General features: G+C 46.8%; 1 protein-coding gene across 1 annotated transcript in view; it reads right to left on the reverse strand.

Moving 5' to 3' along the window:
• WDR72 (WD repeat domain 72) overlaps positions 1 to 26,441 on the reverse strand; it is a 976,411-nt gene that overhangs the window by 17,455 nt on the left and 932,515 nt on the right. The window contains exon 19 of the mRNA XM_086958315.1: positions 16,676 to 16,783. Within this exon, the coding sequence (XP_086814441.1) occupies positions 16,676 to 16,783 (108 nt within the window). The remainder of the gene's footprint in view (positions 1 to 16,675; positions 16,784 to 26,441) is intronic.

The following is a 26,441-nucleotide window of genomic DNA, read 5'->3' on the forward strand; positions in this document are numbered from 1 at the left end:
AGAACTCCCACAGAAGAAATAATCTCTGCCTGCTTAAAGTACCGGAGGGAGCAGAGGGAAATAATATCAGAGAGTTTGTGGTGAATCTGATCAAGCAATCTACTTTAATGGACTGCTCAAAACAAGAGCTAATGATTGATATCCAGAGGGTACACAGTGACCCGTTTAGATTAAATCCAAATAAAACTAGGCCCAGAAAAATTCTGGTACACTTCTTAACCTAGAGTCTGAAAGACTAAATATTAAATAGAGCTCTCAAGAAGAATACACTAAGTGCAGAAGGGATAACTTTCCAAATCAAGTCAGATGTTTCCTCAATAACAGCCTCCAAACAATGGGAGTTAGGTTAACTACTAGACCCTTTCAGGCAGCAAGGTGCAACAGCTCAGCTAAAACTAGGCAACGTCTATTGCTAAGGCAGAGGCCACGCTCAAGAAAAAACATGGGCTAAACAAAGATTTGTGGCTTCACCGCCGGATTCCTGTCAAATGGCGGACAGACATGAAATGCATCTGAAACGCAGATGTGAAATGGCTGATATGGACAGGACTAGCCCAAAACCATAGAAGAATTAAAGACACTGCAGTGAACACCCGCTGAGTGATCAAACAGCACAAAACAAAACTTGAAATTACATCAAAGGAACCTGGAACAAAAGTACTTGTGTTTAGCTCTCCGACCGTTGAGAGCTCGACTGACGCATGGGTCCTTTGGCAGCTCTGCTGCTCGTCACCATGAAAAGTGTGGTGATCTGACAGAAATTTATCCCCACCAGGTGAGAATCCACTGTGACGTTTATTAGTCATATAGAGCTCCCCGCAACGCCAGACACCACAACCGTGTCTCAGCAGCTAAAATAGAACTACCACACAGTAGAATCCCACACAAAGCTCTACATTTCAATGAACTCTGGTTCTGGCAAAGGTGTTTTAGCCAGAACCAGAAACAATTGTTTAGGGCACTACAGCATCTCCTCCAGAGAACGTGGAATGCTGAGGATCCAAGAGAACTGATCATGATCTAAATTTCTTCATTTATTGTGCATATATCAATATTATGCAAATTTGTATGTTACTGAATGAGTTTCAATGAAGATTATGTATCTGACAACCAGAAAATAAGAAAATAAATGGTCTGCAACTTTTTTTTCCTTTTCAGGTAGGTCAATATGAAGATATAACATTGGTCTATACCATTAATATATGTAGCAGTAAATAACCCTCTCCTCAGTGAGCACCATTAACTAATATGGAGTTTAAATAAAAGAGGCACCTTTTTACAGTGTTGCATTGTTGCTTTTCTGATAGGCTAAGGTTGATACTCCACTGAATTTGCCATGGTCTCCCCCATGGGTGCAATATGCTGGTTTGCTACAAACTTTGAGGAATGTAGTGATGTATGAAATTGATGTATGACGAATATCAAATCCATACCTTAGAGAATGTGTATAAAATTATTAATGCACATAAAACATTACAAAAATGTTTTTGATTTGAGATATGGTTACTGTACTGACTTCTAATCAGTATATCCTTAAAATAAAATTGGCCGCTCTGGGTACAGAACAAAATAGCTCACTTAACTGAGATCAACATATCTAAGAAGCGCTAGCCAGAAATGGGCATTCCAAAATGTTGCTTTGTTTGACGAGGTCATTGAGGTTTTGAGATGTATTGTGACATCACTCACTGGATGGCCCTTTAACGCCTAAGATTGTCGGAAAACAACTTCTATAGTTAAATTACACCGTTCTAGTCGTAAAACCTACAATTCCTTTCCTAGTAACTGGGGTCTTTCCTTAAATGCCTTGCTGATTAGCATAACCAAAAAAACTTGGGCAGAAAAGCTTTTGAAGTCCAGGCAACACATGTACTGGAATAGTCTGGATTAATCTTCATAAACCAGTTGGACCACTAAAAATGTTTATAGTTAGTAAAACGATTCATTTCTCCATCTAATTATTGTTTTGTTGCTTTTTGAGGGTTTATTTTTTTTCTTCCTGCAAATTTACCCCAAAAAGCCACTACTATCTGAAAAAAACGTGATTATTTATATGGTGCCTATGTTTAAATTAGTAATCACTGTGAAGTCTCAAGCGATAGATAGAAATCGGGTTGAGAAGTAAAGACATCCTTCATAATGTCTCTATCGGGTATGTGCAAAGCTACTGAAACAAAAGATAACCGGGGCGGCGTCCACTAAATTGTGTGTTTTAGCTTTAAACAAAAGGGCAAAGCTTGAGGTAATGTCACCAGGCTCTTTCTTTTCTTAAACATCTTTTCTGTCAGAAGTGTCTTAATTTCTTATCTCAAAATTTCATCCACACAAGAAGTGATAAATAATTCATGTGCCCGGCTCTTTGTTGTGTGTCCCTGGACTGCAGAGAGCTGGGAGGCTGACAGCTGCGTCAGGACAAGCACCGAAGATCTGACATGACAAGTGACTAACAAGTTTCTTTCAGCCTGCACAGAAAGACGACAATGACACAGAGTGCAAAAAAGCGAAATCCAGAAACAAAATGAAACTGTTTCTTTCTCTTTGCCTAAGTGTTGGCTATGAGCTTATTTCCGACCCGTGACCCCCTGGTCATTTCATAGGGCTGACCAGCCCCCATTATTCCTCACACTTGCCTGCCCATTTACGCCTGTCCGCGGATCAATAAGAGCAATTCTTGGAGAAATGCGATGTCTCCATGGCAACCAAGCCACAAATTCTCAGTGGAAGGCAGTGAGACCTGAAGAGAAACCTCTAGAGGTTCCCAGACTTATAAGGCATGGGTTTTAAAACGCTGCTATGGGCATGCGGCACAAGTAGCGAAATTCATTGTTTACAGCTGAGGTATCGGTAACTGGGCACAGACATTTGCAAAACACATTCACATCGGTTTTTTTACCAATGACTTAAGACATCATTTCTTGCATCCTACATTCCCTAATAGAGCGATACTGTGGAAATTCAAGCCTCTTTCCATCAGGTGCTTTTTTTCTTTGGCGTATCCATCATTACTATACTAGTTTAGCAACCTGGGGCCTCATTTATGAAAGCCTTGCGGCATCGGTGCGTCACTTTTTCCCATGTTAAAAGTGACGCACCGGCGGCGCAAGTCCTTCATAAATAAGGCCCCTGGTCCTTAATGGAGGTTTAATGCCCCAGACATCAACAGCAAATGGGCAATTTTTCGCAAAATGATGTTTTGTTTTTTAAACCAAAACACATTTACGTCATTTGAAGGGTCGTTTTAGTTCCAGAGAAGACTGTCCTGGTTGTTCGCTTTACAATGGTGAGCCTGCGGGGTTGGTTGAATATGAGTGAACACAGTGAAAATGAAGAGGCCTTTTGCTGCTGAGATACAAAGGCTAGATTACGCAGCCCTCGGTTGCCAATGTTATATTGTAGCCTAAAAAATCCTCTTAGTTCCAAAAACGAATCTGTGGCTTCATCTTTAACCTGCACCGCGGTTTACACGCCGCTAATTTCTCTTCATGCAACAGTGAACTGCTGCTCACGTTTGGAAGCGAAATGAATATGGTTTCACTCGAGCACATGACAGGGGTTGAAGTCCCCAGGAATCTGCAGAGAGCGGCGAGCAGAGAAATATAATCCCGGAGCCACGGGTCCGATCTGGGTTCGTAAAATGACTTCAGGGACCTGACATGGATTTCTGACTGTACCCTTTCACTGAAAATTAAATCTCGGCAGCTCTCCTAGGGGAGGGATCGGGGACTCTCTGCAGCTGCCCCCTGTCAGCGCAGGCGGCGCCATTTGGAAATCTCTTAACTAAGCTGACAGGCCGCAGAGAGGATGAAGCAAAAATATGATACACGGATCAGCAGGCAGAGATGCAAGAGGGGGGCTCAGACATGAGAAGACACAGGGTGGGAAATTTCAACTCGAAAACAGATGTTTAACTCTTTAAGGAATGATATTCTGCGCAGTTTTAAAACACATCATTTTTTCACCCGCAGCAGTGTTATGTTTTACGTTTCCACTGTGTGCACCGTTTATCAATGTCAATGTGTAACCCACATCTAAACACATTTAAAGATCCACGTGAGTCGGTGAGAGGAAGAGTTCTTTTTTAAGTAACGTCACCACTACCTCTAAAATAGAGAAGCGCCTCAGCAATTGCTGACATTTCCATCTCAATCAATTTAACAGCAATCTCACTTTGGGCAGCCTTCACAAAGTTAATTAACCTACATGAGAAGGTGGGTCGACCAATTTGCTGTATTAGAACTTTCGTTTTTTTGTTTGCTTTCCAACCAGCAGGTGCATTCCCATTCCTACTTCGACTTCATTGCCAAAGGCAGGTTCGGACTGGCCATAGCGGGCACCAGGCAATCCCCCGGTGCCCGCACGGGGGAGGTGGGGGTGCGGTTTTAGGCCCCTGGGGGCCGTTTTTGTTACAGGGCCGTTTTTGCAGAATACCTGCAAAATCGGCCCTGTCCCAAAATTAGCCCTGGCCAAAGGTCAGAGGCTCATTATAAGCGCGTATGCGTGTGTGCGTGTGTGTATAGAGACACATATGTGTATGTGTGTGCGTGTGTCTCTCTCTCTCTATAGAGAGAGAGACACACTCTATAGAGAGAGAGAGACACGCACACACATACACATATGTGTCTCTATACACACACGCACACGCGCATACGCGCTTATAATGAGCCTCTGACCTTTGGCCAGGGCCAATTTTGGGACAGGGCCGATTTTGCAGGTATTCTGCAAAAACGGCCCTGTAACAAAATTATATATATATATATATATATATATATATAGAGAGAGAGAGAGAGAGAGAGACACACACACACACACACATATATTTTCACTGAAAAAAACGAAGGTTAACATACTGTTATACCTAGCAAAAATGTTCAGTAACAACATAACGTTTTAAACAAAAAAAACTCAGAAATTCACCATTTATAGTTATCTCAAGTAACTAACTCCTGCCCTAAGGAAACTATAACTCGCGCCCTGCCCTTGCAGTTTTCTCATCAATAATTTAATTGCAAATGTTGCAGGAATATTATCGCTTATGTCATAGACGATGTCATGATTGATGTAATATGTGGGGTAATTAGCAGTACATGTTGAGGGCACTACTTATAGTAACTTGAGGTAACTGATGAATTTCTGTTGTTTTTTTAGATTAAAATGTACGTTGATACTGACCATTTCACCTAACTATAATGTTACTTTAACCTTTGTTTTTTTCAGTGAATTTCTAGGCCCCCATTAGGCAGGTGTGTGGATCGCCCCCGCCAGGCCGTCGGTAGCCACTGCCGGTCTGGCTGGGGCAATCCGCCCGCCATCCATGCCAGAATGACCCCCGCCATATTAGTATGGCTGGGAGGTCCGCGGCGGAAGGAAAGACCGTCCTCCGCTGCGGAAAATGGTTCTCCATGGTGGCGGTATCTATCAGACACCGCCAGCTATATTACAATGGGCTTTTTCCAATGCCTTTCCGCCACGGAGAGGCATGCGGAGCCTGCTTTGGCAGCCCGTTGCGGGCCCCCAGGGACTCCGGGTGGGTGGGGGGTGCACATGGGGGTTACCTATTCAAAGAACAACGTGGCAGGCACCACGCAGTGCCTGTAACGTTGTGCTTTGAAATGTACAACAGTTATTTTTACCATTGCGGTACAATGTTAAAAATACTTTCCCCCACTGGACCCGGCCCTAATGGCGGGCGGTTCCTTTCCGCGAAGGGATGGCGGGCGGGCAAAGTCCGCCCGCCATCCTAATGGGGGCTGTAGTAGTTTTAAACATTGGCATATTCAAATATGGACGTTGCATCAAGTATATATCATGAATTCACAGGTCATGCCTTATCAACAACTATTATACATAGTATTAAATTTTTCGTTTTAAGTCTCTTACAGTTACAACAACTCCCACCCTCCCACTAATTACCCCGGCACTAAATATATCAATACACAATTCCTTGTACTGCGTTCATATTATTTTATGAGAAAAAACAATATATACCCTCAATGTTCAACAGTTTCCTGACATGTCCAATTCACTCCCTATGTCAACAGATCAACATGTTCTTATTGTTGTACTGTTCATCCGGTCTGTCTCTTCCTGCACCTGTTTGTACATCCTCAGTAGTTCTTATATGGGCTTCATTGAGGAAAGTGGAAGGATGGGGAGGGGAAGGGACAGTGAGGAAGACGGGGGGTGGGGGGGAGAAAAAAAGGGGGGAGGAAAAGACTGGAGGGAGAAGGGGGGTAAGGGGGGGCTCGAGAGGGGCCGGGTGACAGTCTCTTTTTAGTTAATTTTGTGACTCTCCGTCATTGGCTTCACTCGCAGTGTGAGGCAGGTTGACGTCTGCACCTTATTCAAAATCCAGTAGTATTGCATTCCATTCCAAAGAAATGGGGTGTCTACATAGACCTCTACGCTCCTCCCTCTGTAACTTTGCACTCTCTGCTCTCCCCCATCTCAGCACCTCCCCGCGCCAAATGTCTGGTTCTAGTGGCCTAGCTGATTTCCATCTCATATTAATCGTTCTCTTCGCTAGTAGCAGTGCCATATCAGCGAAGCAGGATGCTACACTCCTCTTCTTTTCAGTATGACCTAGCCCCAGTATGCAATATTCTACAGAGGTGTACGGTCTTGCTGGAGCTACCCTGATTAGTTCCTTATGTACCATTGTCCAAAAGTATCCTAATTTTGGGCATTCCCATAGCATGTGTAATAGTTGTGCGTCATCCGCTGAGCATCGGGGGCATGTGGCCGCGGCAGCAGTAAACATGGCATATATCCTATGTGGAGTGAGGTATGCTGTGTGGATAATCATCAGCTGAATGAATTTAAATTTTGGATTCCTCAAGACCTTTTTAGGGAACTTCAGAATCCTCTCCCACTCCTTGTCTTTAAAGGCTCTCCCTATGTCTCCCTCCCAACATTCGCGTGTGGGCTGAAGGGAAATGGCCCTACCGGCCCTAATGCCATGCGTTATCCATTTCGTCAAATGGCTGCATGTTCCCATTAAATATTGCATAGTGAGCAGGAGTTTGTGGACGGTTCCGCACCAGTCCGTGCCCATGTGTGTGTCACATAGTGTTTAACTCTAGCAAATAATATAAATAACCTGTCAGGGGTCTGATGTGTTCTGTTAAAGTCCGCAAATGGCATAATGTCGCCATCCACAAATAGGTCACCCACCTGCGCGACTCCTGCGTCATGCCAATCAGTTAGGTCGTGTTCTGTTAGTGCGTGCAACCCAAGTGGAATCCCCAAGAGTGGTGTCGTAGGAGCATATGATGTTGTCGCGTTAGTATACCTCACTGCTTTCCTCCAGCAGCTAATAGCGAGTCTAAGCAGAAGCGGTGCCGATCCAGGTATTTTAACCTTTGGCAGCAATAATGTATGGATGACGCCGTTTGCTCTATCCGTTTCCGTCATGTCTATCTCATGAAGATTGCGGCCTGCCAGCCAGTAGGCTAGCCATTGTAGTTGGCATGCGTAGTTATATGCCAACATATCCGGTAATCCCATGCCTCCCTGTGCAGTCAGTAATTGCAGCTTGGCTATACTAATGCGTCGTCTTCCCGAACCCCACACCAGTTCGCTCAATATAGTGTTTATTGTTTGAAACGTACGTGTTGGGATCATAAGCGGCAAGTTCGTGAAGAAATAGAGAAGACGGGGTAGAACTACCTTCTTGGAGATGGTTACCCTTCCGGCCACCGAAAGCGGCAGTGTGTTCCAGAACTGTACCTGTGCTTTTAAGGCGGTGATTGCTCTGCCCAGGTTCCCGTCTGTCGTCTTTCTATATATTTGTATCCCTAAGGACCTAAAGGTCATTGGCGCAATCTGTAAGTGATATGGGGTGAACCGCAGTCGTGTGTCCCTACCCGCGGTACCAAACCAATACCCGTATGACTTGGCATTGTTTATCGTAAGGCCCGATATGACTCTAAAGTCCTCAAAAATGTTTGGTATCGGGTCTAGACTGTCCCTCATGTCCCCTATATATAAAATGATGTAATCCGCATATGCCGATACTATATGGGTGATTGCAGTCCTCCGTATACCCCTGTGTTGTGCAAAGGCCCGGAGCTTACGTAATAATGGTTCCAGTGCTATGATAAACAGTAGGGGCGAGAGTGGGCAGCCCTGTCTGGTGCCCTTCTCAATGCTAAGAGGGCTGAAAATGCATTTATTAGGGCGTACCCTTGCCGTCGGTTGTGTATATAACAGTGTTACCCAAGCCACAAACTCGGGCGGAAGTCCGAATCTACTGAGTGTTGCGAGCATGTAATCCCATCTAAGGGAGTCAAATGCCTGTTTCAGGTCTAAAGATATGCAGCCCTCCACACCGTTTATCGCATCTTCATGGAGCATTATCTGGCTTAGCCTTCGTAGGTTCATCGCCGTACTTCGGCCGGGGACAAAACCGCATTGGTCTGAGTGTATTAACCGTGGGACATAGGGGGCCAGCCGCATCTCCAAGATTTTACTAAGAATCTTGTAATCCGTGTTTAAGAGCGATAGTGGTCGATAGTTCGCAAGGTGTAGCCCGTCCCTGCCAGTTTTCAAGAGTGAGACTATCAGTGCCTGTAACGTTGTGGGTGGAGTGCAGTAGTGTTTAGTGACTCCAGGCCGACAGTCCCAGGGGTTTTACCTCTCGGCAGCCCTCGGATCGCTTGTTTTATTTCTGCAATCATGATGGGGCGAGCAATGTCGGAATTCTGTTCCGCTGTCAGTCTTGGGATGTCAAGATCCGCCATAAAGGAGTCATACTGCTCCTCAGATAACATCGGATGACGTCCATACAGTGTCTTATAATATTCCTGAAACGTGTTTTTTATGCCCATTTGTGTCCAGACCGGCGAGCCCCGTTGATCAGTCACTTCCATAATGGGAGAGTACACAGGTGCATCTCTTACCAATCTGGCCAGTAAAGGGCCCGATTTATTCACTTGAGCATGTTGTTTGCATGTGTATTCTTTATAGTCTAGTATTCTCAACTCCTCAAGCAGTTCAGCGTGATGGATATGCGCCTCTTGTAACTGCGTAAGTTGTGCATTTTTAGCCGCTGCCTCACTCTCCAGCATCGCCAGCCTCCCCTCCTCCATTCTCAGTCCCTCCATCACTGTGTGCCTCATGCCCACTTTCGTGCTCATCGCAACGCCTCGTATTGACACTTTGAAGGCGTCCCACTCAACCTGTCTCGAGCTAGCTGTGTCAGTATTTAAGGTGAAATATTGTGTAATAGCATCAGACAGTGTAGATCTAAATACCGTATCCTCTAGTAGTTCCGGCGATAGGTGCCACGTTGGTATAGGATTGGGGATCCTACCCCATTTCATTGTGACCTCTACTGGATTATGATCGGATAATGTCTTCCCTATATGTTCAGCAGATACCATAGATCCCAACAAGGTCCTAGAGCATAAGATTCGATCTATTCTAGTGTGTAGCTTATGAGGTGGAGAATAAAAGGTGTATTCCCTGTGCAACAAATTTTTATTTTGCCATATATCAGACAAATCCCAACCATCCACCCACTGAGTTAGCGCCTCCGCTTGTCTCCTACTTTCCGTTACATGTAGAGGGTGGTGTGATCGATCAAGGGATATATCCAGCACTGCATTACAGTCACCTCCCATTATCCATTCATACTCTGACCAGTCAGTAAGTACCGCATTAAGCGTGGTGAGGAACGTTATCTGATCCGTGTTAGGCGCATATATGCTGCCAAGCACAATATGGGCCCGCCCAATGTCCCCCTCACAAACACATGCCTACCCTCTGTGTCTATTTTTTGCTCTATCATTTGAAAGGGAATAGAAGTTTTGAGCCATACTGCCGCTCCTCTCGAAAATGCCGAGTAAGTCGGGGCAAACAATTGGCCTTTCCACTTTTTTGTAGTTTAGCACCTTCTGCACCGTTAAGGTGGGTCTCTTGAAGATATACTATATCCACCTGTCTCCGGTGCAGTTGCGCTAGGATTCTATGCCTCTTATGCACTGACCCCATATCTCGGACATTCCAGGTGCATTTCTTATACGTGTTAGGAGTCGCCATGGCAGGGTGCATTCGTCCTATTTGTCGAACCCAGTATCGGTGCCGTGTATTGCAGAATATTAAAACTCACAAGTGCCCTTATTTTACCAAACTCCCTAACCTTAAGGTCTCCACCAAAACAGATCCTGAGACCAAACATCAATGCCCAACATGGGCAACAAAAAAAATCGAAATTGTGACTACGCCCTGGGGGGTGTAGCGGGCACACTCACTCACCAAGTATCCGCTAACAGGTACAGTGGATTACCCTGAGCTCAAAATGTACCCTGCTCCTGTTTGCCCACCCCCGCCGTACACATTAGCATCATACATTACCAACGTTGCTTTCAGTGGTTATACTTATAGGTCATTTGCCTCCTGTGTGGTGATTTTCGGGAACAATTGCACACTAGTGACAGAGCCTGACAGTTCCGTGTGCGTGTCCGAGTTGCAGTCCGAGTTCATTACGTCTGTGGCATCATGCACTGCCAGCGCATCTGTTGTTAGTAAAGTTGTCGCCAAGGTCGATCTTGAGTAGTCTGGTGCCCCTCGTCATTTTGCACCAGGTATCTCAGCAAGTCTGCGTCGCATCGTGGGTTGCACCGGTTCTCGGTGTGATGGTCCTATATCCTGGTCATCTTCCATCGGATCCTGCGGATGCAGCGGCGTAAGAGTTACCTCTAGCCATTCCAAAGCCTCCTCAAGAGACTCAAAGAAATAAGTCTTGTTTCAGTGGACAACTTTTAAGCGGGCCGGGAAAAGGAGTGCATACTTCTAATTGTGGTCACGCAGCTTGCGCTTTACACCCAGAAAAGTCGAGCTGGTCTTTTGGACCGTTGGCGTGAAATCCGGAAAGATGGACATCGTTTTGTTTTCAAATTTCAAAGGAGCTTTTACCCTGGCCGCCCTTAGAACCGAGTCTCTATCCTTATAATGCAGGAGGCATGCAATCAGAGGTCGTGGCGGGGCCCCCGTTTCGGAGGCTTCAGAGGCATTCTGTGCGCCCTTTCTACACTGTATAGTGGAGTAAGATCCGTAGGCCCCACCATTTGTTTCAGCCAGTCTTCCACAAACTGCATGGGATTTCTCCCTTCGCTGCGTTCCGGCACCCCCAAAATGCGAACATTGTTTCGTTGTGAGCGCCCTTCTGCCTCATCCACTCTGTCCTCTAATCTCTTAAGTTGCCTTTCCATGTTCTCAAGTTTTGTTGAGTGTTCTGTTTGCTGTGGAATCAGATCGTCCAATGCGAGTTTGTGCTCCTGGACTTTCTCAGCCAGTTTGTTGTGGTCGGCTTTCAGAAAGGACATTCCCGTCCCCATGGCATCCATCCGTGCTTCCAGTGCTTCCCTTGATGCACGTATTTCCATCAATATGAGGTCTAGCTTAACCTCCTGAGTGTTCTTGCATGTCAGTGGTATAATTTCATTGTTGGAAGATGCCAGCGGATCCTCGGATCCGGTAGAGTGTAGTTCAGCGTCCGCCGCAGGTTCCTGGTGCTTGAGTTTCCTACCCATGATTGTGCGTGGCGAGTGCGCCGCATTTTGGTTACTCGCGTCTCGTGTCGGTGGTATTCGTGCTATGCAAATATTATCACTATCTACTGTGCATGCTGATACACAGGGTACTCCGTGTGTGGCCAATCCAGCAGAGCCACCAGCCTTATTCGGACAGTCACTCGTGTTGTTCAGGCAGCTTCACTGCACTCACTACCCGCTCGGCGGCCCGAAGCTCCTGGTTCCGATCAGAGGGGTGGATGGGGGAGGGCGGGGGATGTCTTCCCAGAGTTGCTCACAAGTTCGCTTTGTCCCTTGCGGGGCGGTGCACTCTCTTTGCAATACGAGGGGTACAAATCAATAATGCTGTCAAGACCAGAGTGTCTAGGCCCTGTGCAAGCACTCTATTCTAGTAAGCAGTTGGTCGAGCGGAGAGTCGCCATTCAGTGGGAAAGCCGCAGGATGTGGCAGCCCTATATTCCCCAAGTCTCTTGTGGGTAGCTTCAGCGCGTCTCTCCTCGACACAAAAAATCGGGTCGCAGCATATTTCCGTGTCCTTAGTCACATTGCACAGTGTACTAGTGTCCCCCTTATGCTCCCAGGCTTGTGTAGAGACCCAGGGAGTCCCACGTTCTGCGCGAATCAGTGCAGTGCCGGACAAGATGGCGCCTGTCTCTCTCAGTCCAGAGAGCTAGCGTAGTGATTCTTCCCCGGACTTGCGCTCCGGATTCAGTATGGTGCTCCTGGGCTTCCCCAGTCAGAACGCTTCCCTCGGCTATGCCGCCCAGCACCGCTCACCGCATGTGTCTCCTCGAAGGGTCCAGCATCGCAGAACCGCGCACAGTAGGGTCCCTGCCCGGAGCGGGGCTCACCGATGCGGCGTCTCTGGACCCCTCCTCAGTATGCCCTCTCTCATCAGCCAGTGGCGGCGAGCCCGGGGGCTCTGACGTTGTCATCCCCTTGTTGATCGGGTCACGGCGCACCCAGTTCCGGGCGCCAGGGACAGTGCTCGCCTCTCACAACGGACCTGGTCCGGCTCCTCCCCTCACTCCAGATCGCGGCTTTCAGCAAACCACAGGGTCTCTCGGTTTTCGTCAGCGGGCTTCCCCCAAGTTGGTCGGGATCACCTTCAAATTGCCTCCGCTGGTTCCCAAGGATATCCCAAGCAATCGGCGAGGGTGGGAGTCGAGTTGGAGCAGGGCTCACAGGATAATCAGCTCCCCCCTCCCAGGCCACCCAGTAGGGTAGGAATCCGTGCTTGGAAGAATGCTGATATTCCTCAGATGGTCGATATCTTGACACTATCCTCTCCTATAAGAGGATCCAACCCTGTCCCCTCAGCCTACGATTTCCAAGATTGGATTAGGAACGCTGCCGATCAGGTAGCCCCGGAGAAGTCTATTCGACCTAACAGAAGATCCCCGTCGGCTGTGTGGTACACAGAAGAGCTCAGGCTTCACCGACAATATTGTAGGAATCTAGAAAGGCGCTGGAGGAAATCCTACTGCCCCATAGCTAAGCAATCCTACAAAGATGCTCTGACAATTTATAAAAAGGCTATCACTGCACGAAAAATGACCTTTTTCTCGACCCAAGTAGATAATGCCAGGAACTCTGCCAGAGAACTGTTCTCAGTGGTCACCTCCCTGTCCACTCCTTCCTCGGGTCTTGGAGCTGAACCTTCCCAACCTTTCTGTAACGCGCTGTCCACCTTTTTCATCACCAAAGTGGCAGATATCTACACATCCTTCGCTGGGGATGTAGGGACAAGATCTACTGTTAGCAGTAAGGAAGTGCCCGTCACGGACCATGATCCCTTCTCTTTGTTCGCCTCCACCACACAAGACCAAATCAGCAGACTCATTTCCATCACCAAGTCTGGTTCCCCCTTGGACCCCTGCCCTCCCTCAGTGATGGCCAATTTAAGTGAGGTGATTTCTCGCCCACTTATGGAAATTTGCAACTCCGCATTTCAAACTGGCCACTACCCGGCCCTGTGGAAGAAGGCAGTGATTAAGCCTCTTTTGAAAAAGCCCTCCCTGGATCCCACTGCGCTGGCCAGTTACAGACCCATTGCGTGCCTCCCCTTTCCTGCCAAAATATGCGAAGCACTGATGAATAAACAACTCTCAGAGTTCGTCGACACTCACCAACTTTTAGACGATACGCAGTTTGGCTTCAGGAAAGGGCATGGTACCGAGACCGCTCTAATAAAAGCCTCAGATGAGATCAGAGCCATTATGGACCAGGGAGGTGTGGCCATTCTGATTCTTCTGGACCTGTCCGCAGCATTTGACACGGTCGACCATGCTATTTTGGTCGACCGTGTCACAGCTCTGGGGATAAACGGCACGGCCAGAGATCTCATTTCATCTTTTCTGGCCGACCGTACCCAGACAGTCAAGTTGGGTAATTTCTACTCTCCCGTCTCTGCACTACCTTGTGGAGTTCCACAGGGCTCCTCGCTAAGTCCCACGTTATTTACCATCTACGTAGCGGACTTAGCGAGGGTAATAAAGGCCCATGGGGTGCGATTGACATCCTATGCAGACGACACCCAACTGGTGCTGGCGATCCATAAGGATGGCCCAGTGGTGGCAGCCAAATTCCAGGAGGCCATGCTTGATGTCAGTACTTGGATGTCCTCCAACTGTCTGAGGCTCAACTCGGACAAAACCGAGGTTATGACCTTTGGCAATCTCTCCCCTCAATGGTCCTCCATATGGTGGCCCGACCAGCTGGGCTCTCCACCGGTCCCAGTGGAAAAGGCGAGAAACTTGGGAGTTATTTTTGACAGCAAGCTGACATTTAACCTTCACGTCAACAAGGTTGTGTCATCTGCCTTCTTTACCCTAAAGAAAATTAAGAAACTGCTGCCTTACCTCCCTATCTCAGCTGGGAAGACCCTAGTTACCACCCTGGTGTTCTCCAAAATTGACTACGCAAATGCCCTATTTCTCAACTCTCAGAAACTCGTTCTGTCTAAGCTACAGTCTATACAGAACGCGGCTGCTAGAATTCTTTTAGACATTCCCCGCCGCCAGCCTACTACTCTCGCCATTCGCCAGCTTCACTGGCTCAGAGTAGAGAGCCGAATTAAATTCAAGGCCCTCTGCATTGCCTATAAGGCAGTGCACGGCGTCGGACCCAAGTTTCTGACCGAGGCATTTCAGTTATACACCCCTAAAAGGCTACTGAGATCTGCCAACACCTGCCTCCTACCAGTACCCCGCACAAGAACAGCAACTTGGGGAGACAGACGCTTTCTGGTTGCTACGCCAAAACTCTGGAATCTTCTACCACTTACTATCAAAAACGCCCCCAACTTGATGAGCTTTCGTAGGCTCTTAAAGACATGGCTGTTTAACCAGTGAATTTCTGTCCCGGTTCCCCGCTAGCCCAACATGCGCCGAGACACCTTCGGGTATTTGTTTGCGCAATAAAAATCTCATAAATAAAAAATAAATAAATAAAAGTATTGTCAGGGCCCCGGAAGGAGCTAGCTCAAATCACGTCCTCCATGCTTGGCCCGTAGCCACGCCCCCCCGCGCTGGCCACCGGTTTGTTCCGGTTGTCAACCCCATCCAGGTAGCCAACCCCATGCTGCGTGCAGCGTTCTGCCATGCAGCCAGACCCTGTGGCAAGCCCACCTGTAGGCAGCCTAACTACACACTGCAACCGCCTTCAGCAGTGAGCAGTTGCAGGTTATACACAGGGCCTGTGGCCAACTCAACCCCAGACTGCCAAACTCACACAGCACAGTTAGATGCCAGGACCACATTCTATTAACAATAAGAGGAGGGACATAGGCTCCCCTCTACAAGCTCCATTAGGTACCCGAGTTCCTGTCCATGGGGCCAAATTGAAAAAAAGAGGAGCTGTAATAAATTTAAGAGGGGACAGTCCCACTCTCTGAGCCTTCTAAGCCCTGGGGACCCCATCCCCAGCAACCTGTTATTAAAAAGGGAGGGGACTGAATGGCCCTCACATTTTCCCCAAGCCTAATATAATCTCAGTTTCGATCAGTTGGATCTGCATGGGCTCTGCGTCCTTAGATATACAAAGTTTTTGAACATTATTTGATCAAAAATGACTTAACAGGTTTACAAAAAATCACAGAAGCACTCTTTCTAGACAAAGATCTAGATTTCTGCAACATTTGGTGTAAAATGCATTAAGTGGTTTGGCCTGTACCTGTGTTAAGTGTTCCTATGGAAAAATTAATGTGGAAAACATGTTTTGGGATCCCCTTTTTCTCAGCTCCCGCTTGAGGATCACCCCAAAAACTTTCCATATGCAAACTAGTCAAAGTAGCACTTTTTAGGAAAGTTTGTGTAGACTTGTCAAACTGCGTCAAAGTTATTAGCAACACAAAAAGGCCTTTTCTACGGAAACATGATCCAATATCATATATTTATATAAATATATATACATACATATATACACACACACACATATATATAGACAGATATAGATAGATAAAACAATCAGTTGTTAGTGCTCATGTTAATTATACCAAAATAGTGGTGCCAGTTTTTTCATTCGTCATACATGTAATGTAAATGTAATTGTTACTTATAAAGCGCACTGTGACCCAACGGGTATTCTGGTACTGAGAGACGTGGAACCTGACCCCATCAAATCTAGAGGGAGACCGAAGTGCAATAAAAGCAGAAGAAAGAAGATGTTATACTCTAGGAAAGAGCCAGGTCTTTAATTTCTTTCTAAACTACAATAGATCTTCCATAAAGCTGTTTCCTTTCTCAGAACTTCATATAACCAGTGCATCTGTATCCTAATGACCCTGTGAGCGAAATGTTAATTGTATGGCATTTGTCACAGCATAAGGGTGTGGCCATATCTTCCATTGGGCAGTTTCCCGTGGAAGCTAGAGCTATTGGAGGCCGATTTTTGAAGGTCGGGGGCCGGGGCCTCTGTCCCGAACTTCCCAAGTATATGGCGGAATACATAGCAGGTGAAAAGAGAGAGAGAAATAGAAAGATATAGAGAAAAAGAGATAGTGAAGATCACAAAGAAAGAGAGAGGAAAGAAAAAGGCAGGGAGGCAGCGATTTTAAACGTGTTTTCCAAGGTTGTTTTAAGCACTCTCTAAAACTCTAAAGTGTATCATATTATACTCTGTGGCTTAGTTGGGGCAGTGCTCACCTGGACTCTCAGAATCCTCAATGACGCAGCCATCTGGCAGCTCTTCCTTCTCAGGGAGATTAGCTGCTTTAAAGTTGCTGTCATTCTTTGAATGGGTGACTGAAGCATCTAAGCAAAGAAAAAAAACTTGTAATGCATGGTCAAATAAAAATACTCTCTTCTGTTACATAAGAAGTCTGAATTGCAAATATATACTGAAAGACAACAAGACACTCTAACTTTAGTCTTGGGCATATGAATGGAGAAAACTGGCTTCATTGACACTTAAGTTCCAATATCTCAATACTGTCCATTCCCACTAGTTACATTTATGGTTTAAGAAATGGATTTAGTATAGGAAAAAGTACAGGTCATAAGAATTAAGTACTTTTAAAACCAGGTAACATTTGTGACTTTGAATATTGTAATTGCTAACTATAAAGCAATTCACACAGAAGACCTAAATACTATATAGACATCAAAAGGTTAATTCATCATACATGTTTGCCATTAAGAAAACACACTTTGTTACAATAATGTGTCACAGTCTTTATGGTAATGCAGTAGCTGAGGGCTAGCTTTGATACTTAGGGGCCCATTAGGATGTAGTGCTGATTGCCACTGCCCGCATGGCGGTGGCGATCCGCCCTACATCCTAGCACGCCCGCCACCCATTTCCCCCGCCATATTAGTATGGCGAGGGTACCGTGGTGGAAGGGAAGACCGTCCGCCGCTTTTCCGCCCGGTCGACAAGTCAACCAGGCGGAAAAGGGTTTAATACGGTGGCGGTGTCTGCTAGACACCGGCATCCATATCAGGATGCAGGCGTGGGGGGCAGCCGCGGATTTCGAGGGATGTTGGGGGGCTGAGAGGGCACATGGGCATGCACAACATGGCAGGCACCCCGTTGTGCCTGCCATTTTGTGCATGCATATGCACAACATTCATGTTTGGCATTGCGGCGGGTGCTGCTGAAAATACCGCCCGCCGCAATGTTAAAAATGCAGGATGCGCCGCCAGTTTGGCGGGCGCATATTAATTTCCCCCACATATATGGCGGGTGGTCTCTTTTTATGTCAGGATGGCGGATCCTAAAGATGCCCTTAGTCGTTAGAAATCAAGCTTTAATCTTTTACCATATGGTTGTAATTATCAATAGTGCAGCAGGTGCCCTGGCACCAAAGCCCAACGTATTATGGGGCCCTCCGAACCACAGTCATGGAAGTCTTTTACTAGCAAACTAGGGACCAGAAGTATTATTCTCCTTCATAACATTAAGGCCTATGGCTCCCCTAAAAAGAAGCAGGCCACCATCACCATTTGTCCTGTAGCTCCTAGAACTTGCAAAATAGACTGGACTTGGATATTGATTTAGAAATCTTTCAAAATGCAAGTGCATACTATGACTTCTGGGTTGTGGAAATTCTTTTAAGGACTACCCCAACCGGTGGAAGACAGATTATCAAGTAAAAAATATTGAGTTACACAAATATCGAGTAATAAATATTGTAGATCAGAAATATCAACAGCAAGAATATCGTGGTTAAGAATATCGACTTAGGGTAAGTAATATCGATATGTTATGTATTTTAGCATATAACTTATATGTATGTAATGTATGATTTTTTGTATAAGAATTGTTTGTATTTTTAATATATTTGTTAACTTTTTAGCAGTTATTAAAAAAACAAATTGGATTTTGTGTTTTTAGTTTCGTAGCAGGTTGTGGGTTTGTAGTGTAATAGGGTGGGAAGTAATTTAATTATATGAAATGAATGGAATATGTTTTATTATTATTTGTTTAATTTAGATTTTATACTTTTACATTTGAAAATTAATTTAAAATGAATTAATTGGTAATTATTAATTAATTTTAATTAATTGGTAATTAATTATAGTAACTGTGTAAATATTTTAGGTGTGTGTTGTGGCGTTTATAGGTGTAAAGGGTGAGAAGTACTTTATTTTTAATTTATGGATTAATTGGTTAATTAATTTAAATGTATTACATGTTAATAATTATGGGTATTGGATAATTAATTTTAGGTGTGTGTTGTGGTGTTTATAGGTGTAAAAGGTGGGAATTAATTTTTTTATTTGAATAATTAATTGGTTAATTAATTTTAAATAATTAATTGGTAAATTATTATGGTATTTGTGTAATTAATTCTAGGTTTGTGTTTTGGGATTTATAGGGATATAGGGTGTTAAGTAGCTTATTATTAATTTTTTGTTTTGTCATTTAAAATGGTATTATGGTAATTGGGTAATTCATTTTGATTGTGTGTTGTGGTGTTTATAGGAGTAAAGCCTGGGAAGTAATTTGTGTTGAATTAATTAGTATTAGTTGTTAATTAATGCGTATTTGATATTTATTTTGGGTAATTGTTTATTTTGGTTTGTGTTGTTTTCACTTTAAAAGGGGTAAAGGGTGGGTATTGAAATACATAATTTCATATTAGTTGTTACGAGTCATATTTTTTGACTTAGAAATACGTTTTAATTGTACTCTAATATTTTATATTTTAATTTAGGTGTGGGTTGTGGATATTTTAGTGGTAAAGAGTGTGTGGTCAATGAATGCTTATTAGTTTTTTTAATAACTTATTTTATTATTTAATAATTATGTTAATTATGGAAGTATATTTACTTTAAAATGTTGAAGTGTTTTGTTTTTGGTGTGGCATTATAGGGTAGGAAAAAAATAATTAATATATGTGTTAATAAATGTTTTTAATTTATAAATAGTTTCTAGTTTAAAATATATATTTTTTAAATGTATTTATTATTTTATTTTATATAATATTTGTAGGTTTTTGTTATGTACAATTAATATTATAAGATGTTTTCTTTTTCTATATTTAATATATTTCATTTTTCATTTTATAAATATATTTTATTTTTATGATTTGTAAAAAAATATATAATTTTTTTAAACTAACTTTTGGAGTGTGAATAGTAATTTGTGCCTCTCAGCTATCCAACACTTTCCCTAATGTTGCACTCTCTGGAGTTGGAATAGTAATCTTTACCCCTCCGCTATCCAACACTGTCCCTACCGTCGCACTCACTGGAGTGGGAAGAGTCATTTTCACCCCACCGCTATAAAGCACTTTCTCTACTGTTTCACTCACGGGAGTGTGAATAGTTAATTTTGCCCCTCTGCTATCCAACACTTTCCATACTGTTGCACTCACTGGAGTTGGAAAAGTAATTTTAACCCCTTTGCTATTCAACACTTTCCCTACTGTTGCACTCATTGGAGTGGGAATAGTAATTTTAACTCTTTTGCTATCCAACACTTTCTCTACTGTTGCACTCATCGAAGTGGGAATGAAACATTTTTCCCCTCCACTATCCAACACTTTCTTTACGGTTGCATTCTTTTGAGTGAGAATAGTAATTGTTGCCTCTCCGCTAGCCAACACTTTCCCTACTCTTGCTTTCACTGGAGAGGGAATAGTAAAATTTACCCCTCCGCTATTCAACACTTTCTCTACCGTTGCACTTTTTGGAGTGGTAATACTAATTTTTACCCCTCCGCTATCCAACACTTTCCCTACTGTTGCATTCTTTGGAGTGGAAATATTAATTTTTGCCCCTCTACTATCTAACACTTTCCCTACTGTTGCTCACACTGGCATGGGAATAGTAATTTTTACCCCTCCGCTATCCAACACTTTCTCTACGGTTGCACTCACAGGAGTTGGAATAGTAAATTTAATTTGTCCGCTTTTCAACACCTACCCTACCGTTCCACTCACTGGAGTGGGTATAGGTATTCTGACTCCTTTGCTATCCAACACTTTCCCTAGTGTTGTACTGATTATATTGTGAAACATAAGTTTACATTTTTTTTGAAGGTTAACGTTTTAATCTATTATAAATTTTTGTTTTTTTATATTTCAAATCATTGATATATATATTCTTTAAAAAAATAACTTAATTAAAAATAATAGTTTGTTTTAAAGTAAATATATATGTACGAATTATATTTGTGTTAATTTTTTTTAAGTGTATTTATTATATTTTATTAAAATGTATACTATATACATGTTATTAAAATAATATTTAATAGGGGGGCGTGGCCAACTGCCGAACATGGCGGCAGCTTAACTCGGGAGCTCCGCAAGGCAATCCGGCCCGCGCAATAATCCGCATGCACATCCGTATACTGACCTGCCTGAAGGGGTGAAATCGGCTCCGGGAACCGAGCGGCGCACAACGAGCCGCTCTCGGCGCAAATCCGACGCCGGGAAGTGCTCCGTCCGCCGACAGCGAGACGAGGCCTACGACAACACAGCAGCACCGGCCTAAAGTACGGAGACAGGCCGACCGGAAGCGCACCTTGCCCGGCCGGAAGAAGTCAGCCTCGGCCGGCGCCCGCTCCTCCCCGCCTGGCGCCCAGTTCCACCACAGCACTCTCATAACGCTGCACTTGGGAGTGACCTCCGGTCCCCCTGAGCCAAGACTTCAAAGATATCAAGGGCGAGCGAGGCCCCGCACAACGTCGAAGCAGTCCTGGATCTGCGCTACCGGGCAAACGCCCAGACAAATACGGCAAGGTAGGACGCTTGGGTCGACGCAGTCCCCCCACAGCACTGAACATTACCCCGGACCACCGTGGGGCAGAAGGGCCGAATACACCGTAGTGGCGCCAGTCTCCGGTTACCCATTGCAGCCCTAGAAGGCGGCGGCGCGACCCACGTGGAGCGGGGAAACAGTGCGGTACGCGAGAGATGCACACGCCGCCACCAGCACCGCGAGAACCCTTCTGCTGACTCCAACGGCGGCCACAATAAGGCTACACTTCAGGCCGGGATCGACCTGGGCCCTGAGGCTCCCGCTCCTTTACCGACTGCTTAGACGGCGACCACCAAGGGGAAGGCCTACACGGTGGGTGGCCGGGCCGGGAACATTTGAAGGACCGGATACTGTCAACCCACGCAAGCCAACATGACGGGCAAAAACACGAGGAGCATGACAACGACGCAGGCAAAGCTTGATAAATTCGCCTATGCCCAGAACGGCCACTCACAGGGACCTGGACGGCACTCCGCCGGTGCCTCCTCTGACGCCAATGGCACTGGAAAAGTCACACTGGAAGCCATAATGAGAACTCTCACAGACGTCCAGGCGACGGTAGGCACCATCTCCACTGAGGTGAACCTGCTACGAGCGGATTTTAAGAAAATGTCGGAGAGGGTGTCGCAAGTGGAGGTGGTCACGAAATCCCTCATTGAAGACACTTCAGACCTTCAGGTGGCGATGGAGCGACTAGAAAGGACCACTAAACAACTACAAGAAAAACTGGATGACCAGGAAGGACGCTCGAGAAGAAATAACGTCCGCATCCTAGGCCTTCCGGAATCGGAGGGGAAGGGGGCCATGGACCTGTACATCGAAGACCTCATTCAGACCAAACTGCAACCTAAAGGCCTGTCCGCCTCCTTCTCCATCGAGAGGGCTCATCGGGTCCCGGGGGGTACGCCCAAACTAGGGGCCGCGCCGCGACCGGTGCTGGCCAGGCTCTTCAACTTTAGGGACCGGGACGCCATTTTGCAGGCGGCCAGGGTGGCGCCGCCGGTGAAAATCCTGAACTCCACGCTGGCATTCTTCCCGGACTACACGGCCGAGGTGGCCAGGCGTCGAAAATCCTTCAATGAAGTCAAAAAGACGCTGCGAGACAGGGAACTACCCTATTCAATGCTCTTCCCCGCCAAACTGCGGATTGTGGCCGAGGGGAGGACATGGTTCTTCGACAATCCTGAGGTGGCACGAGAATGGCTGGATGGCTGGAGACCGGCGGGCAAGCCTCACCGCCCACATAAAGACCGCCAGGACCGCCGTAATGAGAAGACACCGGAACACCGTGCGGCCAGCCCGGCCACTGAGCAGGGCGCGGCCGGGGGCCTGGAATCCGATCTCGAGAGGGACCCGTTTGATTCGGGTCAGCCTAGCAGGAGCTGAATGGCTACACTGGAAGCACCAAGATCTGGACACAGCCCTTGGGACCTTGGGCCGATGGAACTGAGTAGGGCGGGTTTTGGCCGGAGCCTGTAGGGGACTCACCAACCCCACAAGCAAGTAAGACTAGATAGGGGGGGGACAAAAGCACTCTGCCAAGTTGGGGATGCGGGCGGGACTTCGTCCGTGGTGCAGGGGAGCAGGGAGGGGGTGGAGGGATGGGAGTTACGAGATTCAAGTTAAAGTTAAGTTTTATGGTCATCATCATTGCAATCTTACAAGGCACGGGAACACTACTCACTATGGGCGGCATGCGCCGCCTCCGCGTTCTGGCGTCCTTATCCTGCTGCACATAGAGAACACGGTTCGTACACTCAAATGGCACGACATGATCGAGCTACACCCGCATTGGGTACCCCTGTAACGACAATGGTGCCCCCACTGAAGCTCCTTACATGGAATGTCAGGGGGTTGGGGGACAAAATTAAACGGGGTCTGGTGCTGCAAACTGTTAAACGTAATCGATCAGACCTAGTGCTGCTGCAAGAAACACATCTGGCAGGGACCACCTGTAAGGCTCTGAACAGGCGTGGGTACACCATGGCAGTACACTCCGAGTTTACCTCAGGTTCCAGGGGCACCGGGATACTCCTCAGAAACAATTCCCCCTTCTTAGTCACTGGCCACAAGACAGATGATCAGGGACGGTTCGCAGCACTCTCAGGCCAGTGGGAGGGGAGGGCCTTGAATGTGATATCTGTATACATCCCCCCAGCACTGCATGCTACAGCCTTGCCGGCACTTAGCCGATTCCTTATTGATCTCCCAGAGGGGGACATGATCCTGGGGGGTGACTTCAATGCCATCACAGACCCCCTACTGGACACCTTTCCCCAGCGGGATCGCCAAAGAGGGTCTGCCACACTTCCGGGATTCTTGTCAGCAATGGGCCTCACAGACATCTGGCGTCACCTGAACCCTACAGCGCAGCAATACACACACTACTCTGCACCCCACAACAGCCTCTCACGTATTGACTACTTCTTCTTTCAAGGGGTTGGACTGAGCTCTGTGGATAGTATTGATATCCTACCACGAGGAATCTCCGATCACTCCCCGGTCTCCCTTCACATTTCTACCAAAGATTGTAAACGGGCTAGGCTGTACCCGATCTATCCCAATTATCTGCAGGTCCCTACCATTAGGAAAAAACTCAAGTTAACCACCACACACTATTTCACTGAGAACACAGGGTCGGTCACCTCACCCTCAGTTCTGTGGGAGGCTTACAAGACGGTCCTCAGAGGGGCGTCCATATCTGCCATTACTGGGCATAAAAGGGAGTCTAGGGCTACATTGGCCAATTTGGAATTAGCATTACACACGGCGAATACTGCGCATATGGCAGACCCCACCCCAGAGACGCTTCATGAACTACAGCTCCGTCAGCAGCAGCACCAGGCACACCTCACTGTGATCACCAAAGGACACCTCGCGAACACGGCGCACAGAATCTATGATGTGGGCAATAAGGCGGGGAAGATGCTGGCATGGCTGGACAAACGAGATGGCAATAACAAGGGGATACACGGGCTCTGCGATGCGACCGGCGTGCTGCGAACTCACCCGGAACAAATAATCCAGACTCTAGCTCGCCACTTCCAGGGGATCTACACACCGACACGACCAGTCACTGAGCGGGAGGCCACAGAATCACTTGGTCACATCCCTGTCCCCGTACTCGCACCTGAAGCACAGCAGGAACTTGATGCAGACCTGACAGAGGGAGAGGTCCAGTTGGCAATACAGGCGCTGCAGTCAGGCAAAGCCCTAGGCCCAAACGGAATTCCTGTGGAGTGGTATAAGACGATGGACTCTGTGCTGGCCAAGCCCCTCTTAGACATGTATAACGACAGCGCAAAAAAGGCGCTGCTTCCACTCGATCAACGCACGGCCACCATTGTGGCCATCCCCAAACCAACCAAGCCACCAACAGACAGTGCCTCGTACCGACCCATCTCACTGCTCAACGCAGAGGCAAAGGTCCTGGCGAAGCTCCTGGCCAGTCGCCTAACCAAACATCTGAGTACCCTAATACACCCTGACCAATCGGGCTTTATGCCACACAGAAGCACAGCGCTAAATCTACGGAGGGTCCATGGGGTACTGGCGAAGGCGCATCTTCTTACGGAGCAGGCTGTGATACTTTCCCTAGATGCTAAAATGGCATTTGATTTGGTAGAGTGGGAATACCTTTTTGCTGTCCTAACCCGCATGGGCTTCGGGCCCCAATATATGGCATGGGTGCGACTGCTCTACGCCCAACCGATGGCGCAGGTGGTTGCAAATGGACGTATATCCTCGACCTTTCCACTGGGGAGGGGAACTAGACAGGGGTGCCCGCTGTCGCCCCTGTTGTTTGCGATAGTACTGGAGCCACTGGCAACCCTACTTAGATCGACGCCGTTGTTTCGGGGAATCACGTGGAGCGACGGGTGGGAGGACAAAGTCTCATTGTACGCCGACGACATGTTAGTATACATGACCGGCCCAACTGAGGGGGTCCCCGCCCTATTGGCAATCTGCGATGAACACGGCAGGGCCTCGGGATATACCCTGAACTGGTCCAAGTCTATACTCTATGTCCTTACTGGCCCGGCTCCGGTGCTGCCGACTAATTGTCCTCTCACAATAACCACCTCCTCCTTTAAGTACTTAGGTATTTATGTGATGAAGGACTCTAAACAGTTTTATATCGAAAACCTGCAGCCGCCTCTGCAAAGATTGCGTGCTGATGTCCAATACTGGGCGACGCTGCCGCTGACCCTCCTAGGGCGCGCGGCGCTCTATAAAATGATGGCTCTCCCGAGATTTCTGTATGTGCTAGAAAACTCCCCTTATGTGGTTAACCCACAGTATTTTAGACGGGTAGCGGCATTGGTCTCCAACCTGTTGTGGAGTAATGGTCCGGCGCGAATAGCGCAGGCAAAACTGGTGAAGAGCTGGTACGAGGGGGGTATTGCATTACCCAATCTCCAACTATATTACTGGGCGTCACAGCTTAAAGTTATTAATCATTGGATTCACGTTTCATGGGACGACCCCGCATTCAAGGCGGACTGGTCGCAACTGGGGACTGATGGCATGCTCTCGGTGCTGTACAACTACCCGCAGGTAAAGACCCTGCTAGGCCCAACATTCCACACAGCGACAATCTGGCATACGGCACAATCACGCCTAGGGTGGAAGGGTAAAATCACCAGGCTGACACCGTTGTGGGACACTAAAACACTGGGTAACCTACGGACCTGTAAGGGATTTGCGAGGTGGGACGACATAGGGATCTCGGTAGTGGGGGACCTCTGGGACAAGGGCACGGTTATTCCCTTCCAGCACCTCCAGCAACAATACGGCCTGGGGCCCACTGAAACGTACCGCTATGTACAAATCCGGCATGCATTACTGCAAGCGATCCCACCAGACACCACACTCCCAGAATCATCGCCACTTGAGGATAGGCTGCTCACTGAATTCATGGAGCAAAAAGCGACCTCACTCACCTACAAAAAATTGATTAACAACATGCCAGATCCCACACACAAACTTAAAGAGAAATGGGTGGACGAACTGGGCGACATGGATGAAACGGAGTGGAATGAGGCACTGGCATCGCCGAGGGAAGTGGGCATATCAGCCAGATTCCGCCTGGTGCAGCTCAAGGTGCTACACCGCACCTACTACACTCGCACATTACTCCACAAAATACAGAGAGCGCCACACCCATACTGCCTCAGGGGATGCGGGGAGGAGGGAACTCTCC

This window comes from Lissotriton vulgaris, chromosome 2_1, assembly GCF_964263255.1.
Source record: "Lissotriton vulgaris chromosome 2_1, aLisVul1.2, whole genome shotgun sequence".
Lineage (NCBI taxonomy): Eukaryota > Metazoa > Chordata > Amphibia > Caudata > Salamandridae > Lissotriton > Lissotriton vulgaris.